At 47.0% G+C, this 16,521-nt stretch overlaps 1 protein-coding gene across 3 annotated transcripts in view; it reads left to right on the top strand.

The window, feature by feature from the left end:
- Kctd3 (potassium channel tetramerization domain containing 3) overlaps positions 1–16,521 on the top strand; it is a 37,656-nt gene extending 21,135 nt beyond the window's left edge. Inside the window, exons 11-18 of one of the 3 annotated variants that reach the window (XM_051148117.1) lie at positions 4,454–4,541; positions 4,623–4,739; positions 6,253–6,423; positions 10,426–10,581; positions 11,889–11,985; positions 14,405–14,589; positions 14,796–14,928; positions 15,885–16,521. In XM_051148117.1, the coding sequence (XP_051004074.1) occupies positions 4,454–4,541; positions 4,623–4,739; positions 6,253–6,423; positions 10,426–10,581; positions 11,889–11,985; positions 14,405–14,589; positions 14,796–14,928; positions 15,885–16,443 (1,506 nt within the window). In that variant the 3' untranslated portion in view covers positions 16,444–16,521. Of the gene's footprint in view, positions 1–4,453; positions 4,542–4,622; positions 4,740–6,252; positions 6,424–10,425; positions 10,582–11,888; positions 11,986–14,404; positions 14,590–14,789; positions 14,929–15,884 lie in introns of all 3 variants that reach the window. The other 2 variants (XM_051148116.1, XM_051148118.1) reach the window with 2 other exon arrangements.

Raw genomic sequence — 16,521 nt, 5'->3', positions numbered from 1 at the left:
GACAGTAAGGAGTCAGCTAAACACCTTCCAGGCCTTAAGGACAGTGAGACAAGAATGAAAAGATGGCTGACAGCTGACTCTGAAGAAAAGGGGGAACTTGAAGGGCTCTAGAAGTACTAACGTGAGATCAGGAAAGATTTTCAGTGTTTTTGTTTTTGTTTTGTTTGTCTCCTTCTAAGTTAACTACACTTCAAGGACTGCGCACTTTTTTTTTTTTGTTTGCTTGTTTGTTTGTTTTGTTTTCTTGGGCAGGAGAAGCTGGAGCATGTTGTAGCGAAGAGGGGAGCTGCAGGGAAAGCGCTGTGGCCTGGAAGGATGGAGGTGGCTCTGTCTCCAGAAGGGAAGGGTGTGGGAGGCAGAGCACAGCTAGACAGGGTGACTAGACCCTTCCTCTCAGGGACAGATGGTGAGGGAGTGTGTATTACCGAGGACCGTAGGGGCTGTGAGCCGTCTACTTGTCATGTGCCCAGTGGTCCATTAGTACTGAGAACAGGATGGAGCAAGGGAAAAGAAAGCATAGTGTTGGCTTGGTTGAGGGTGAGTTTCATTCAGGTGAATGCACTGTGCCATGGGCTGAGAAAATGCAAAAATGGCAAGATTCTTGTAACCAAGATAACAGGCAAGCTCTGGGAAGGCAGGCAAAGATACAGGGATGTCGGGACTGGAAGGAACGTCGTCAGCAGATTGATACTTAAAAGGCATTGGGAAGAAAGTGGCAGTGAGTGGCTCCGGCTTTAGCGTTGGAGAAACTCCCACACTGCAGGCTCCTTAATCTCTTGTTGTGCTGACTTGAAAATGCAGCCAGCTTTCCTTATCCCTGGGTTTCACCTCCATGGACTCAGCCAGCTGGACTGAGGAAATTCCAAAACAGGATTGACATCTTTCTTATACTTCCTAAACAGTACAGATCCCAGCTGATTGCATAGTGTTCACATTAGGCAATGCTTGGTCGTCTAGAGATGATGAAGTGCACGGAGGTGACCTGCCAATGCTTCATCTTGTATATGTGTGCATGCAAGGTTTGGGTATGTTGAGGTATTGGTATGAACCTAGCGTGTATAGTGATGAGTGGGAACCCTAGGGGCATCTGTGTGGATGTGCAGGCATCAAGGATAGAAAGTAGGATACAGGTAGCTGAGCCAGGTGACAAGTACTCAGCAGAGGTGAAAGGTTGATTTAAAAGTAGCATGCCGGGGGGGGGGGGGGGGGGGGGGGGGGTAGGGGAGGATATGTGACAGGACTGACATGGAGTTCTGGAGGAACAGGCCTGAGTTCTTAGGACTGAGGACCTGGGGAGCTGGCAACACGGCATGAACCTCAGTTAAGGTATTGTAGTCTGGGAAACTTGTTTGAATTCCAAAGATACAGAGATCAGGTTTGCTTAAAAGGTGTTATGATAGGTGGAGCAAAGGCACTCACTGTAGGATTGTCAGTGGGGAGGCGCTGACGGAGATGGAGCTAACCGAGGCCCACAGTTGTTAGGATTCTTCTGCTGGTGCTGCCCTGTGCTGCCCTGGTGCTGCCCTGCGGAGAGGGTTGTGAGTTGTGAGAGTTGTGCTCTTGCAGTCACAGTGTTAGAGTGGAGCTGCTGTCTACGCATGGGGACGCTGGACCATGACCTGGAAGGAGCAGCTTCTATATTGTCCTAGCCTTTCACTGTTGGCAGAACAACGCATAAAAGTTTTAATAGCTCTGAGATCCAGAGACTCATGCTGGTGAGCTCGTGTGGGTCTTAGCCTTGAGTGTTTTGTCTGTGTGTCAGCTGATTCTTCCTGCCGGCGTGTGCATGGCTGAAGACCACATCTGACAGGTGGATTTGTTGCACATTTCAGAAAGGCCCTGGGAAAGTTGTGCATCTGCGCAGCAAATGAGCCTTATAACTCAGCTGGATTTCTCTCTAGTGCATTGTGGAGATGGTCGACTGTGAAGCCTCAGAGTTGTCTGCAGATCTCAACAGACAGCTCTGACTAAAGGCTGGCTTCCAGATTGCAGCTGGTCCTGCTAAAGGTCCTGAGTTGGCCTTTAGCAACATTCTGGCCACAAATAGCAGAGGAAGTGCACAGGGCAGCCCCTGAGCCCTGGAAGTGTACCATCAGGATGGGTTTGAATTGCTAGACAGAGGAGCCACTAAGCCTTGCATCTGTATGTAACCTTACAAACATTGTAAAGTTCAGATTTTCTATCAGCATTCAGCTCTGCCGTCATAAATGTTGATGAAACGTTATAAAAACCAATCTAGTTGAGATAAGAAATTGGGTTTTATTTCTCATTCCCTTTTAATTTAATCTCTCCCTTCTGATACAGCATAGGACACATACACACCCTGATGTACAAAGGCTAGTCATACAGCATTTATATGTGTCGTCAATAGTAGCTCATCCTAAGCAATAAAGCAGAAAATAGCACCATATAAGCATCATTTCCCAAGTTCTTTGAGTTTAAATTTAGACTTACACTAAAAAGATAGACTTAAACAAAACGTGCAGAATAGTGTGGACTTTTGTTCTGGAAAGCCATAGTATATCACACACTGTTTGCCTCTCAGAGGGTCGGAGAATGCTTCATGTGTCATTGTGAGGGGCAGAGACCCCGCAGTTAAGTGGCTTCAGTGATAAGCTGGCCTGTGACTCTGCAGTGGAGGCTGAGTTTGAAGATGCCAAGTAAACACCTGTGGCCTTAAAGTAGTCTGGACTGAGGAGGGGAGGGTTTCTAGAGTTAGCTTACCACAGAGCCCGTTGTCCTGCTGAGCAGATGGCTGCGTTTTCCTGAGACGAGCCTTAGTAGCTCAAGCTGCTACCAGTCTTACAGCAAAAAGTAGCTCCAAACAGCGAAGTCCAGGGCCTGACCTGTCCTGCTTCCTGTTGCCGAGACCCTCGTGTAAGATGGAAATTCTCTTGGAGTGCTAGAGCTAGAGAGGTGTGGCCAGCTGGGCAGAGCGTGAGTGAGCAGCAGGCAGTGCTGCCTTCACTCTCAGACAGCTTTACTTCCATTACCTGCCGAGTGTGACGCTGCCACACGTACTCTGGTGCCTCATAATTGACCATGTCCGCTGGAGGGGGAGACCTGGTGGCACTCAGAGGAAGGATAGCAGGCTACCAAAAAGAGACTTGATACCCTATGAGCATATACAGGGGGAGGAAATCCCCCTCAGTCACAGTCATAGGGGAGGGGAGTAAGGGGAAAATGGGAGGGAGGGAAGAATGGGAGGATACAAGGGATGGGATAACCATTGAGATGTAACAAGAATAAATTAATAAAAAAATTAAAAAAAAAAAAAAGAAGCTGAGATGCTGGCATTCTCTGTAGAGATTTTCCTAGTGCACGACTGTGAAGCTGGAAAGACTGACACAGAGCAGAGGGCCCTGCTTGTGAACAGTGCCTGTTCGTGCCTAGAGTGGACCTAGGCTCTGCCCTGCTCTTGTTCTGGAGGGCACTTTCCCTGATGTCGGTTCCTAGAGCCCTCTCGCTCTCTGCTTCTCTCCCAGCCTCTGCTGAGAGGGCGCGCCCTCCCCTCCCCTGTGGTTACACTATACAGCTCGCAGAGTTGTCTTTTAGTTTTTTCCTCTGTCAGAGGTGTACAGGCTCCTTGAGTGTTCAGCGAATGCCTTGTTAGATAAGCTGTAGCACGCGCAGTGAGCACACGAAGCAGATCACGAGTAGGCCTTGCCTTGCTGGAGAGCAAGCATGGGGTATGCTTGCTCCTTGGAGCAGAGTTAATTGCTGGGTGCCTGTCTTAGCCTTTTGTATGCACGGCTTCATGGTGTTGTTAGGGATTTCACATGCACGCACTTGACCTGACGACAGAGAGGCAGTTTAACCCTGTTTCTTGCCACTGCTACTTTGTTCTGTTGTTCCCTTGCCGTTGTTGTTGTTATTAGTTGTATGGTAACTTAAGTCCTTTGGATTTCCATACTTGCTTACAAAGCAGACTGGTTGCTTTGAAGAGATGCCCTGGAAACCTAGGTACATGGGAGCCTTGCCTCTGCCAGTTCCTAGAAGAACTGTTAGTAAGGACAGGGAAACCAGGACACTGTCCACGTGAGAGACTGCAACAGGGTGTCAAGCAGCCGCACTCCATCTGGAGATCACCTGTGCTGTCCACTAGCTCTGATTATTCACTCTGTGGCTTCAGCACTTTATTCTATATGAGTGTGATAGGAGGAGGGCGAGGGCTGCCTTGACCTTCTAGTCCAGGGGCTGGGACGCAGGACTCCATGCAGCACGAGGAGGCAAGGCCTCTGCCTTAAGGGGCTGCCGAGGAACGCAGCTAAAGCACGTGTCCTCAGAGCTGCGTGAGGGCTTCTCAGTCCCCTGGGGTTTAAAGACAGTTCATTGTCCTGGCCTTCGTAAAATTGACTAATGGGATGCCCAAAAGAATCAGAGCACTGAGGAAGCTGACACAGGAAGTAGAAATGATGCTTGCTTCCTAGCAGCAGTCGTCTCTCCACATCAGGTGCAGGATGTTGTTCCAATCACCAGTTACGACACTGCTGGCTCCTTCCTTCTCCTGGGATGCAACAACGGATCGATATATTACATAGGTGAGTGCCGAGCGAGCTTTACTCATGAGGCCCGGACACCTCACCCTCCGTAGTTCTGACTAGGTGTGTTCCTGTCCTCAGACATGCAGAAGTTCCCTTTACGGATGAAGGATAACGACCTCCTCGTCACTGAGCTCTATCACGACCCTTCCAATGATGCCATCACTGCACTGAGTGTTTACCTCACCCCCAAAACAAGTCAGTACATGGCCGGCCTTGGGGAGTCTTAAGACTGTGTATTTATGAGTTTACTGTTCTAGAAGATGCCCTGTAATGAAGGAATGCTGAGAAACACTAGCGTGTAAACATGTGCCTGGGGACAGACCCTGTGCTTGACCTGCTGCTCACACATGGCATCTGTGTCCTGAATTCATTAAACAAGATAATCATCAGCACAAAAGAATTTTAGTGCATGGTGAAATGCCAGAAGTTGTAGTCAAAACTGAACCATAAAAACCATGGGTTGTTACTCACGCTAGCCCTCCCTCTCCTTCCTTCCCTCTCTCTCTCTCTCTCCCTCCCTACATTCCTCCCTCCCCCTCTCTTTTGTCTTTAGTTCTGTCCATTGTCCTTGGCTGCTTTCAGTGGTAGAGATAAGATGTTGTGACACACTATATGGAAAGCAGAATTTAAAATATGTAATTACTACTTTTTTTTTAAGAATGAGTATAATGAAGTATGGGTTCCCCCAATCTAATTTACAATTAGACACAAAACTGGGAAGGTTTTAGAAATCACAGCTCTTCTCCACGTTGGGAAGACTTGGAAGCATGAGAACGGCGTCTCCGATTGGCTGGAGTGCCTGCTCTGGGCTCATTCCCTTTGGTGGGCTTTCCAGGTGAACGGGGAGGAAAGCCCACTGTTCTCTACCTGCGAAGCTTGGTAGAATGCAGGCCAGCAAGTACCTGCCGGTCTTTTGATTTGTGCTGGGATGTGGCACCAGTTTGAGAAAAGCTCCAAGGGCGTGAGGAATGGCTCAGCCTCAGCCCTTGCTGCTCTTCCAGAGGACTCCAGTTCTGTCCATAGAACCAACATGGCACATCACAGCTGGTTTTAGCATCAGTTCCAGGAGCTCCAACACTGTCTTCTGGTTCCAGAGGTTGCAGGCGTGTGGCTGGTGCACAGAGCTTTGTGCAGGCAAAACAGTCATACATATAAATAAAAGGAGAAAAGGAAAGCAGTGCAAAGCTACAGCTGAGCCAGCGTGTACTGGAAGAAGCAGCATGCCTTCAGTGTGTGAGCATGCAAGTGGTGTGCTGTCCCACTGTGTGCTGCTGAGACTGTTAGCGGAGGGTCACTGGGAAGTAAAAGCCAAGGCCACTCCAAGCACAAGTCCATGGAACACTGTGTGAGGATGGCGTTTCAGTGGTGGGTGGGCCTAGCACGCCAGGGTTATTAGTTCTCTAAATCAGTATTGAGTTGGTACCGTGTCTCAGGCATTCTGAAAGGAGAGTCATTTTCTGTCAGTAAGGAGCAGAGGCAGGTAGACATGAGGAGCCATAGAATTAGTGTGTAATTGCCACAGCAAAGCCTAAGATGGTGCAGGAGGGCCGGGCTAAGAAAGATGCATAAAGGCAGTACAGACTTTGTGATGGCTGAGCAGTCTTCAGATGTGTTTCCTGAGTGGTTTGGTCACACGCTCTGACTCCTACCAGGCCTCCGTCCATCATCACAGGGAGGCCTCACAGTACGGCTTTCCTTTGGCTCCTAGGTGTCAGCGGGAACTGGATTGAGATCGCCTACGGTACGAGCTCTGGAGCTGTGCGAGTGATTGTACAGCACCCAGAGACAGTTGGGTCAGGGCCTCAGCTCTTCCAGACATTCACAGTTCACCGCAGCCCTGTGACAAAGATTATGCTATCAGAGAAGCACCTGGTCTCAGGTACAGTAGGATGCCCTCGCGTCTCCGTGACACTCGCGCCGTCTGTTTGGGTGGGTGGACTGTAGGGGTGTGCTTTGCTGTGCCTTGAGTAACTGGAGGAGTGGCTGCGATGTGGCCTGGATGTGCTGCACATAGCTTTGGAAATGCTGGACCTGCTTCTGTTTGTTCTCTAGGGTTTCCTTCTTGGCAGATCTCATCTCAGGGTGCATGTCAGATCACTGCCAAGTAGATTTTTCTTTTTCAAAATTAGTTTGAACTTCAATATAAATGTACTTGGTTATCTTGGGGTTTTTTGTTTTTGTTTTTTTAAAGATGTATTTATTATGTATACAGTACCCTGCCTGCTTGTACACCTACACACCAGAAGAGGGCATCGGATCACATTACAGATGGTTGTGAGCCACCATGTAGTTGCTGGGAATTGAACTCAGGACCTTTGGAAGAGCAGCCAGAGCTCTTAACCACTGAGCCATCTCTCCAGCCCCACTTATCTTCAGTTTTAAGCTAAAGTTGTAGACTTAGATGTATATTTTGATAGTTGGTTACCTTACAAAATGTTTATAATTCATAATAGTATAAAACTGTGTGAAGAAAGTAGCATTTTGTTTATTTACAGTTCCCTATGGTCAAAGAACTTTAAGAATGGAGCTGATGAAGTACGTGGCGACTGTGCCCCGGTGCCAGCCTGCTTTCTTTGGATCCTATACTCTGAGCCACCAGCTTCTCTAGTTTGTAGAAGTGCCTCAGACTTTTACTGCTCTGTTCATTTTGTTTGACATGTTTGGGTTTCCACATACTTGTTTAGTTGCACTGTCCTCAAGCTCTCACACACTTCCTCACCGTCCCTCAGGCTCTCACACACTTCCTCACCGTCCTCAGGCTCTCACACACTTCCTCACCATCCCTCAGGCTCTCACACACTTCCTCACCATCCTCAGGCTCTCACACACTTCCTCACCATCCCTCAGGCTCTCACACACTTCCTTACTGTCCCTCAGGCTCTCACACACTTCCTCACCGTCCCTCAGGCTCTCACACACTTCCTTACTGTCCCTCAGGCTCTCATGCACTTCCTTACCGTCCCTCAGGCTCTCACACACTTCCTCACCATCCTCAGGCTCTCACACACTTCCTCACCATCCCTCAGGCTCTCACACACTTCCTCACTGTCCTCAGGCTCTCACACACTTCCTCACCATCCTCAGGCTCTCACACACTTCCTCACCATCCTCAGGCTCTCACACACTTCCTCACCGTCCCTCAGGCTCTCACACACTTCCTCACCGTCCCTCAGGCTCTCACACACTTCCTCACCATCCTCAGGCTCTCACACACTTCCTCACCGTCCCTCAGGCTCTCACACACTTCCTCACCATCCCTCAGGCTCTCACACACTTCCTCACCATCCTCAGGCTCTCACACACTTCCTCACCATCCCTCAGGCTCTCACACACTTCCTCACCGTCCCTCAGGCTCTCACACACTTCCTCACCGTCCTCAGGCTCTCACACACTTCCTCACCATCCTCAGGCTCTCACACACTTCCTCACCGTCCCTCAGGCTCTCACACACTTCCTCACCATCCCTCAGGCTCTCACACACTTCCTCACCATCCTCAGGCTCTCACACACTTCCTCACCATCCCTCAGGCTCTCACACACTTCCTCACCGTCCCTCAGGCTCTCACACACTTCCTCACCGTCCCTCAGGCTCTCACACACTTCCTCACCATCCTCAGGCTCTCACACACTTCCTCACCATCCTCAGGCTCTCACACACTTCCTCACCGTCCCTCAGGCTCTCACACACTTCCTCACCGTCCCTCAGGCTCTCACACACTTCCTCACCATCCCTCAGGCTCTCACACACTTCCTCACCATCCTCAGGCTCTCACACACTTCCTCACCATCCCTCAGGCTCTCACACACTTCCTCACCGTCCTCAGGCTCTCACACACTTCCTCACCGTCCTCAGGCTCTCACACACTTCCTCACCGTCCCTCAGGCTCTCACACACTTCCTCACCGTCCCTCAGGCTCTCACACACTTCCTCACTGTCCCTCAGGCTCTCACACACTTCCTCACTGTCCTCAGGCTCTCACTTCCCCACCATCCTTCACGCTCTCACACACCTTCCCACCATCCTTCAGGCTTTTACACACTTCCCTGTCCTTCAGGCTCTCACACACTTCCTCAGTAAGGTCTCCCAGTCTGTGTAAAACTAACGTCTGCTAGAGTCTTCTGTTCTTCACAGGCTTGCCATGTGATTGCTTTTTGTCTATTATCTGTCTCCTATAAAATTAGCTCCACAGTAGTAGTGTCTTCTCTACTCTCAGCACTTGAGTATAGCTCTTTGCAGAAAGATCTGGAAAATGCTCTATGCAGTTTGGTCCTATGACACCTTAAACTCTTAGCTGTGCTATGCTGGTTAGATGGCAATGCTCTGAGATCCTCATAACTGCTGTTGGTGGCTATGGTAACATAGGGTGTGATGCCTAAGCAGTGCCTAGTATAATTTATATTTCAACATGGAATGATACATGTGGGCCTGGATTTAGTTTAAGCACAAGTCTGGAATGTTCTGTGTTCTCAGCTTTTCTGCCCTCTGGTGGCTGTCTGCATAAATGCAGCTGTGTGCTTTTTCTGTGGTATACATTCTAGTGTCTAAAATGGCTTTACAGGATGGTGTATGAACAAGGTTTTGTCATCGCCACTTGGATCATCCAGGATCACTTCAGTTATTTGTCTTCTCAGTCCTGCTAAACTTGGTGAAATCACCAGGCCGTTTCCCATGAGACTGGGTAACCACCTTACCCGTGCCTCCTATACTTTGCTGTAGTTCTGAGAACTGAGGAGTTTATTGCATACTACTAAAAAGTGCCCTGGAGTCATTTGCCGGTGTCAGCCATGGTTATTCTGTATACAGTAGGGACTGCAATGTTCGCATAGAAGTTTTTCATTCCTAGAACTTACAGACGTTTTCTAAAATCATTACAAATGGCAAATTAATTTATTTTTTCCTTGTTAAAGCAAGCAAAAAGTACACTCATTGCCTGGAGGATTTAATATTTTAGGCTATGTCTTTTCAATAAGCATGCCCATTAAGAACATAAATGTGGAGCTTAGGAAGTAATGCACCATATGGGCATTAATAGCATTCTGAGAAGTCAGAAATTAACACACAATAAAACCAAAGCAAAGCTTATAAAATATAAATGTAGAAAAGTTTTTTTAAGTTTGAGAGAAAAGTGTTTTATATTACTCAAACACTAAATAGCATAAGCCAGGAGTGACTGAGAACTGATGACAAACACTTTTCAAATAACTCATTCATAGTCACACTAGATTCTGTGTGCGTTAAATAAACATACTCCCAACCAGGTTTTTAAAGTCTTTTCACTAAACCCTTTAATTATTGTTGTTGGTTGCCTATGTGGGGAGATTCCTGGCTGTTCCTGGAACTCACCATGTAGCCCAGGCCAGCCTAGAGCTCACAGAGATGATTGCTTCTGCCTTCCAAGTTCTGGGATTAAAGGTGTGCGCCACCACATCTGCTTAAAGTTTTTTCATGGGAATGTCTGTGTCATGCCATGTGTGGCTACCCTTGGAGACCAAGAGGGTGGTGTCAGGTCCCCCGGAGCTGGAGTTACAAGCAGTTGTGAGTTGTCTAATATGGGTGCTGGGACCAAATTCTGGTCTGCTGCAAGAGAAGCAAGCGTTCCTGACCACAAGGCACTCTCTGTCTTGTAGGAATGGAGCAGTTCTCATCTTTTACCGTGTGGGTCCCGGAGATGGAACTCAGGTCCCCAGGCTTGATGGCAAATGTCTTCACTGCCGCTCACCTGCCCAGGCCCGGCTCTCTCACTTTGGTTAACTAGATAGAGATTGAGTACAGCTTTAAGATGAACATGCGATCTGCCTTTTCAGACATACTATGGTCTGCTTAGTGTAGGAGAAATATACTTTATGGTGGTGTGGTGACAGACTGTGTTCTCTTCCATAGTGTGTGCTGACAACAACCATGTCCGCACGTGGACAGTGACGCGGTTCAGAGGGATGATCTCCACTCAGCCAGGCTCCACCCCCCTAGCCTCCTTCAAGATCCTGTCCTTGGAGGAGACAGAGAGCCATGGTAGCTGCTCCTCCGGAAATGACATAGGTAGCTATCCTCAGAGACAGAAGTCAAGACACAGATGGTGGTTGGTGTGTGTGTGTTCACGCGCACACACGCACGTGCATGTAGGTATGGTTGTGGCTATAAGATGCCCTCAGCATGATGCTGACCTAGGCTCCCCTCCTGGCCTGCCACTCACAAGGTAGTCTAGAGTAGCTGGCCAGTGAGCCTGTCTGCCTGCCATGCTGGGACTTCCTGTGGACTCTGGGCGCTGAGCTTAGGTCTGTGTGTGTTCCCGACCCCTGTAGTTCTCTTACTACCTGCCGTGAATTCACAAAATTACATTACTGAAACCTTTTCCACTGTTTAAAGGGATAAACGATTTTCTCTCGACAGCATGTCCTCCTTTAATGTCTTCAAATGCTAACCAGCTATGTTTATAACTAATGCTGTGATTGATTGCTGTGCATAATTGAAACTTTTTATGTTTTTTTTCCCTTTGCTTTTAACAATTATTGAGAATAAAATTGAGGTTGGGGAGAGTCAGGAATATTACGGAATTGGAGTTGTTTGGTTAGCATGTGCACTCTGCATACTGACAGTTGGTCTGTGAAAAGGGGACAGTGATGGTACTTTCCTTGTCTTGTACCTAGAAGGCACAGGGTCAGCATCTTCTACCTGTGATGAAGATGCCACTGTTCCTTTGTGGATGGGTGTGGCTGGGCCATGTGCGGTGAAGGCTAGGGAGGAACTCGGTGTTTGTCCAGCGTACCAGCAACAACAAAAGAGCTTGCCAAGTGAAAGTTTTGCTGTGTGCCCCTTTGGGGGCTAGGGATCGGACATGCTACCAAGCCTTTCTAAGCCATCAGAATCTAAGCACATCCTCCAAGGGTCCTTCTGGTTACCAGTATTGTGGATCCATAAGGAGCTGTTACCCTCAGGTGATAGTCTTTAGTGCACAAAATACAATATGGAAGCATTGTGGGACTAAAGAGATGGAAGACACGAGCCCAGATCCCAGCATGCACACAGGGCAGCTCTTTGGGATCCAGTGCCCTCTACTGGCCTGTGGGTATGTACACACATGTGGCACAGTGATGCACAGACACACACACACACACATAAACATATGTACACACAAACACACACACACACACAGAGGAATATTTTTAAAAGAAATATGTATTTCTATTGTAAAACTTGATGCAGCCTGGCATACTTTTGCCAGCATGCTTGTGCATGGCATTGATTTAGGGCTTGTGCCATGCAGCAGGCTTGACAGGTGTTGGAAAGAGGAGTATCAGTATTAATGTGCTTTTGTAAAATGAAACCATTCCTTTTCCCTGACACAGGGCCTTTTGGAGAAAGAGACGATCAACAAGTGTTTATCCAGAAAGTTGTGCCCATCACCAACAAGCTGTTTGTCAGGCTGTCGTCAACTGGAAAAAGGTAACGCGTCACAGAAGGACCACAGGTGCACTTCGTTAGAGTGCAGGAGCTCACTGGACACAAGCCCTGCGCTAGCTAACACTAGACACCAGGTCAAGCTCAGCAGTGAGCTGCCGCTGAGAACCGTCTGGCTCTGGACCATAGGAAAACGCAAAGAGCATTTCCCATCATGTGTGAACTATGGACCTTACCTGTAGCTCTAAGATGGGATGTTACAGTGCCCTCTATGTATCTCCTGAGCATCTCTATGTAGAAGGAAAGTAAGGAAGCCGTTATCCTTGGCTGATGACAATGTGACCTGTGTCACTCTGCCTGCCGCAGGTCCTGAGTAACAGCTGTGGCTCACTTTGCATTTGTGCTCCTTCTCCCAAGGAAGGTCCTGTCCCACTGTGCTCTGCACTTGCGTGGCAGGGCTCAACTCTGGCCCTGAGCACTGTTGGGACTCTTCTGCTTCTGTCTTCAGAGACAATGCTTTGTGTCGAACTTTAATGGTGACCACAGTGGATTTCATGGCAGACAGATGCACTAAATTCTGATTTGAATACTGCCTTTTATTGGGTATATAAATTCAATGTACGTGACCTCATTAGTACCTGACAAAATATGGTTCCATTGTCTGGAGAGAACGCTGTATAGTAAAGTGACAAAAAATAGAAGTCCTCATAGCCCCTGACTGCATTGGACACTTGTGGAAATGAGTTTCTCTGTCATTTTGTTTTACATTGAAAATGATTGTCCCTAGTTTTGCTGTTTCTTTTTCTGCATGAGCAAGTAAACTTCCTAGTAGTCGTCACTGAACAGACAGGTTTTTCTTTTAAACTTTGTTGGTGTTGTTGTTGTGTTTAAAGTTCCCTGTTTATCTTTCTTTGTCATGTTTCTGGTTACACAGTATTTTAATGAATAAACTGAGAGACAATAGGTTTATTTCTATCAGAGATTGCATATAGTCATTAGTAATTAATGACTGAATTCTAGAAATTGACTAATGTGCCCACAGATTTTATTTTGTTTTGTTTTTTTTCTTTTTTTTTTTTTTTTTTTTTTTTTTTTACGAGATGAATTGAGAGTTTGGATTGTGGTTTGTATGTGCTCAGTGCAGAAGCTGCCATAGTTTTATTATGCTTGACTCTAGCACTAACACGTCCTGTCTCATAACTGTCCATTTTAATAGCCTCTTCTGTGGTTTTTCAGAATGTTTTCTGCCTAAGATGGATTTAGGATCTAGAGGGAAACTGTGGTAACAAAAAGAGTAAGCATACATTGCTCAGCAGAATTTATCCTTTTGTCATCCAAAAGGTCATGGGAGACGGACTGTAAGGGGTTGACTGTGAATAGGTCAGAATGCAGTCCTGTAGAGATAAAGATTCTATCCCATGCCAGGAGACCACAGCCAAATCGTATGGTGACATTGTTTTATTTTATGTTTGAAATATACCAAAAATACAGATTGAAAAAAAAAGTCACTTTACAAATAGAAATAAATGTTAATTCTTATATGAATAATAATGAAAAAGAAAAAAAAAGATTGTTCTGTCAAACAAACAAAAATATCTTGTTGATTGATTTGAGTTTTTAAGATACTAGTGACTGGGTACTGGAGAGATGGTTGCTGCTTTTGCAGAGAACTGGGGTTCAGTTTCCAGCATCCATAGCAAGCAGTTCACAACTACCTATAAGTCTGGTTGCAGGGAACCCAGTGCTCTTTTCTGGCTTCCTGGGGCACCAGGCATACAAACAGGGATTCACACATATTTATAACATAAATCCTTCTTTAAAGTTCTGCCAACTGAAATAAAGGAGACATGATTTATTCTGCTAATGTCTTTAGAAGAGATCATGGCAGACCTTATACGCGGTGAGGTAGTAAGTTTACTCCAGATAGGATGACTCCAGTGTGTGTGCCAACAGGACTGACTATACTGTTGGCCTTGTCCACTGGGCTTGTCTTTCTCCCTCTCACTCACCCATGCTGCCTGGGCCTTTTGTCCTGATGGGCTGCTTCACTTCCCACTCGAGTCCTGTAATTTGTGAGTTTATGTTGTAAAATGTTGTCCATAAATTATAGGGATATTTTTTCAATTTCAGCCTATTTTATTTATTTTTACTCCCCCTCCCCCAGTCTTACCCTCCCTCCCTCTTTCTCCTTTTCTGTTTTCTGTCTTCTTTCTGAAGATTTGTTCATTCCTTGTGACTAAATCCTATCTCTGTGTTTCAGCTGAGAACACACTAATGTATGAGAAGCTTCTCTCATTTGGAGAAACAAGACTTGACCTTTCTGTCAACTTTCTTTGACCATTTTAAAACTATTTTAGATACATATTCATTTGTATAACTTTGAAAATAAGAAATTAATGAGATGTTTCAATTGTACAATGTATGTAATTGCTTCCTTTCATCTACAACCCCTTTGTCCTTGCAGAATATGTGAGATCCAGGCTGTTGACTGCACCACAATATCTTCATTCACTGTGAGAGAGTGTGAGGGCTCCAGCAGGATGGGCTCGCGGCCACGGCGCTACCTGTTCACCGGCCACACGAACGGCAGCATCCAGATGTGGGACCTGACCACAGCTATGGATATGGTCAACAAGAGCGAGGACAAGGGTAGGGAGGACATAGTAGGATGTTTGTCCCAGCTGACCTTTGACCTGTCTAGCCTTGGCTGTTTCTACTCACTCTGTAGACCAGGCTGGCCTTGAACTCACAGAGATCCACCTGCCTCTGTTTTCCTAAGTGTTGGGATTCCAGGCATGCGCCATAGCGCCTGGCTAAGCTGGGATTTTAATGGGTGTTTCTCTCTTAAGATGCAGGTGGCCCCACTGAGGAAGAGCTACTCAAGCTGTTAGACCAGTGTGATCTGAGCACGTCCCGCTGTGCTACCCCCAACATCAGTCCCGCCACTTCTGTGCTTCAGCATAGCCGCCTTCGAGAATCCAACTCCAGGTGGGTCAGGGAGCGGATAGCGCAGAGCCAGCCTTCCTGCTTGTTGCCACTGGGCCTGACCCTTTCCCCCTTTGCCTTTTAACTGACTTTGGAAATTATTAGTTAGTTTCTATTGTGATAAACACTATAACCATGATAACTTAAGCAAGAAGTTTATTTGAGCTTAAGATTCTAGAGCTCGTAGAGTCCATCATGGTGGGGAGGCGTGGCAGCTAGAACAGGAAGCTGGCCACTCGCGTCCTGAACTACAAGCCTAGAGCAGAGAGAATGAACCAGGAATGGTGCAAGGCCTTAACTTCCCAAGGCCTACCCCAGTGGCACACCTCCCCCAGCAAACCACGCCTCCTAAACCTCCACAAACAGCATCACCAACTGGGGACCAAGTGTTCAAATGCCTGAGACTATGGGGACTCAGCTATCATTCCAGCCACTACAGGAAATGGCTGGCAGCTGAAGTGCCATGTGACCAGTACTCACCTTGCATTAGGAAGATGACATGCCAATTGGGTGCCTTGTGGAGTTTTTGTTCTTATTGCTTGTGGTTAGAGCTAATCACAAGTGGTTAGATTATTTTGTCCAATTTCATATCAAGGCATTGCATACTTAGTACAATGCAATACTCTGCCTTTTCCAATCATGTAGACAAAAAAATTCAAATTCTGAGAATCCAAGGACTAAATATTGAATTATATTGATTCCTTATTGGCTTTAAAGACTACTTTCTTTTTTCCCTGCTATTCCTATTTTTTGCTTGATTGTGAATGTACGCATGGTATTACCTAAGTTGGTAATTGTATGTACGTGGCCTGCTGGACAAGTGTATTCTTACAGAGCGGTGTGGACAGTGTTGTGCATTACATGGTTTAATGATGGTTCAGTTGGCGGTGTAACGCCGAGATACCCTCCTGAGACCTTGAAGTGAAAGCGTAACTGCCATTTTAACCTCTGTCTTTCAGCCTTCAGCTGCAACACCACGAAACCATCCACGAAGCAGCCACTTACGGCGCCACACGGCCTTACCGAGAGAGCCCTCTGTTAGCCAGAGCGAGGAGGACTGAGAGTTTCCACAGCTACCGGGACTTCCAGACCCTGCATCTCAACAGAAACGCAGAGAGAGCTGTCCCTGAAAATGGCCATCCAGGTCCACCCCAGGCTGAAGCGAAAGGGGCCGCAGGAGAATGCACTATATCTGAGAGAAAGTCCCCAGGCACAGAAATAAGATGTGTGAAAGAGTCAGACGGTGGGTTGGAAGTGCATAAAGCAATGGAAAGTTTGTCAGAGACCAAGAAACGGCCATCAGAGGATGAAAATGAACCTAAAGTGGAGTTACGGAAGAAGGGGTTTGAGGCAGGAGGATTCCTTGGAAGAAAGAAGGTTCCCTATCTGGCATCTTCACCGAGTACCTCTGATGGAGGGACTGACTCTCCTGGTACCGCTTCCCCGTCTCCAACAAAGACCACTCCTTCACCTCGGCACAAAAAGAGTGATTCCTCAGGCCAAGAGTACAGCTTGTGAACTCACCAAAGTGCATGACAGTTTTGCTAAATTTACATGAAAAACACAATTTCCTGGGTTTCAGTACATTGGCTTTTA

The sequence above is a fragment of the Acomys russatus genome, chromosome 6 (genome assembly GCF_903995435.1).
Source record: "Acomys russatus chromosome 6, mAcoRus1.1, whole genome shotgun sequence".
Taxonomy (NCBI): domain Eukaryota; kingdom Metazoa; phylum Chordata; class Mammalia; order Rodentia; family Muridae; genus Acomys; species Acomys russatus.
This window is presented reverse-complemented; position numbering and strand designations above follow the sequence as displayed.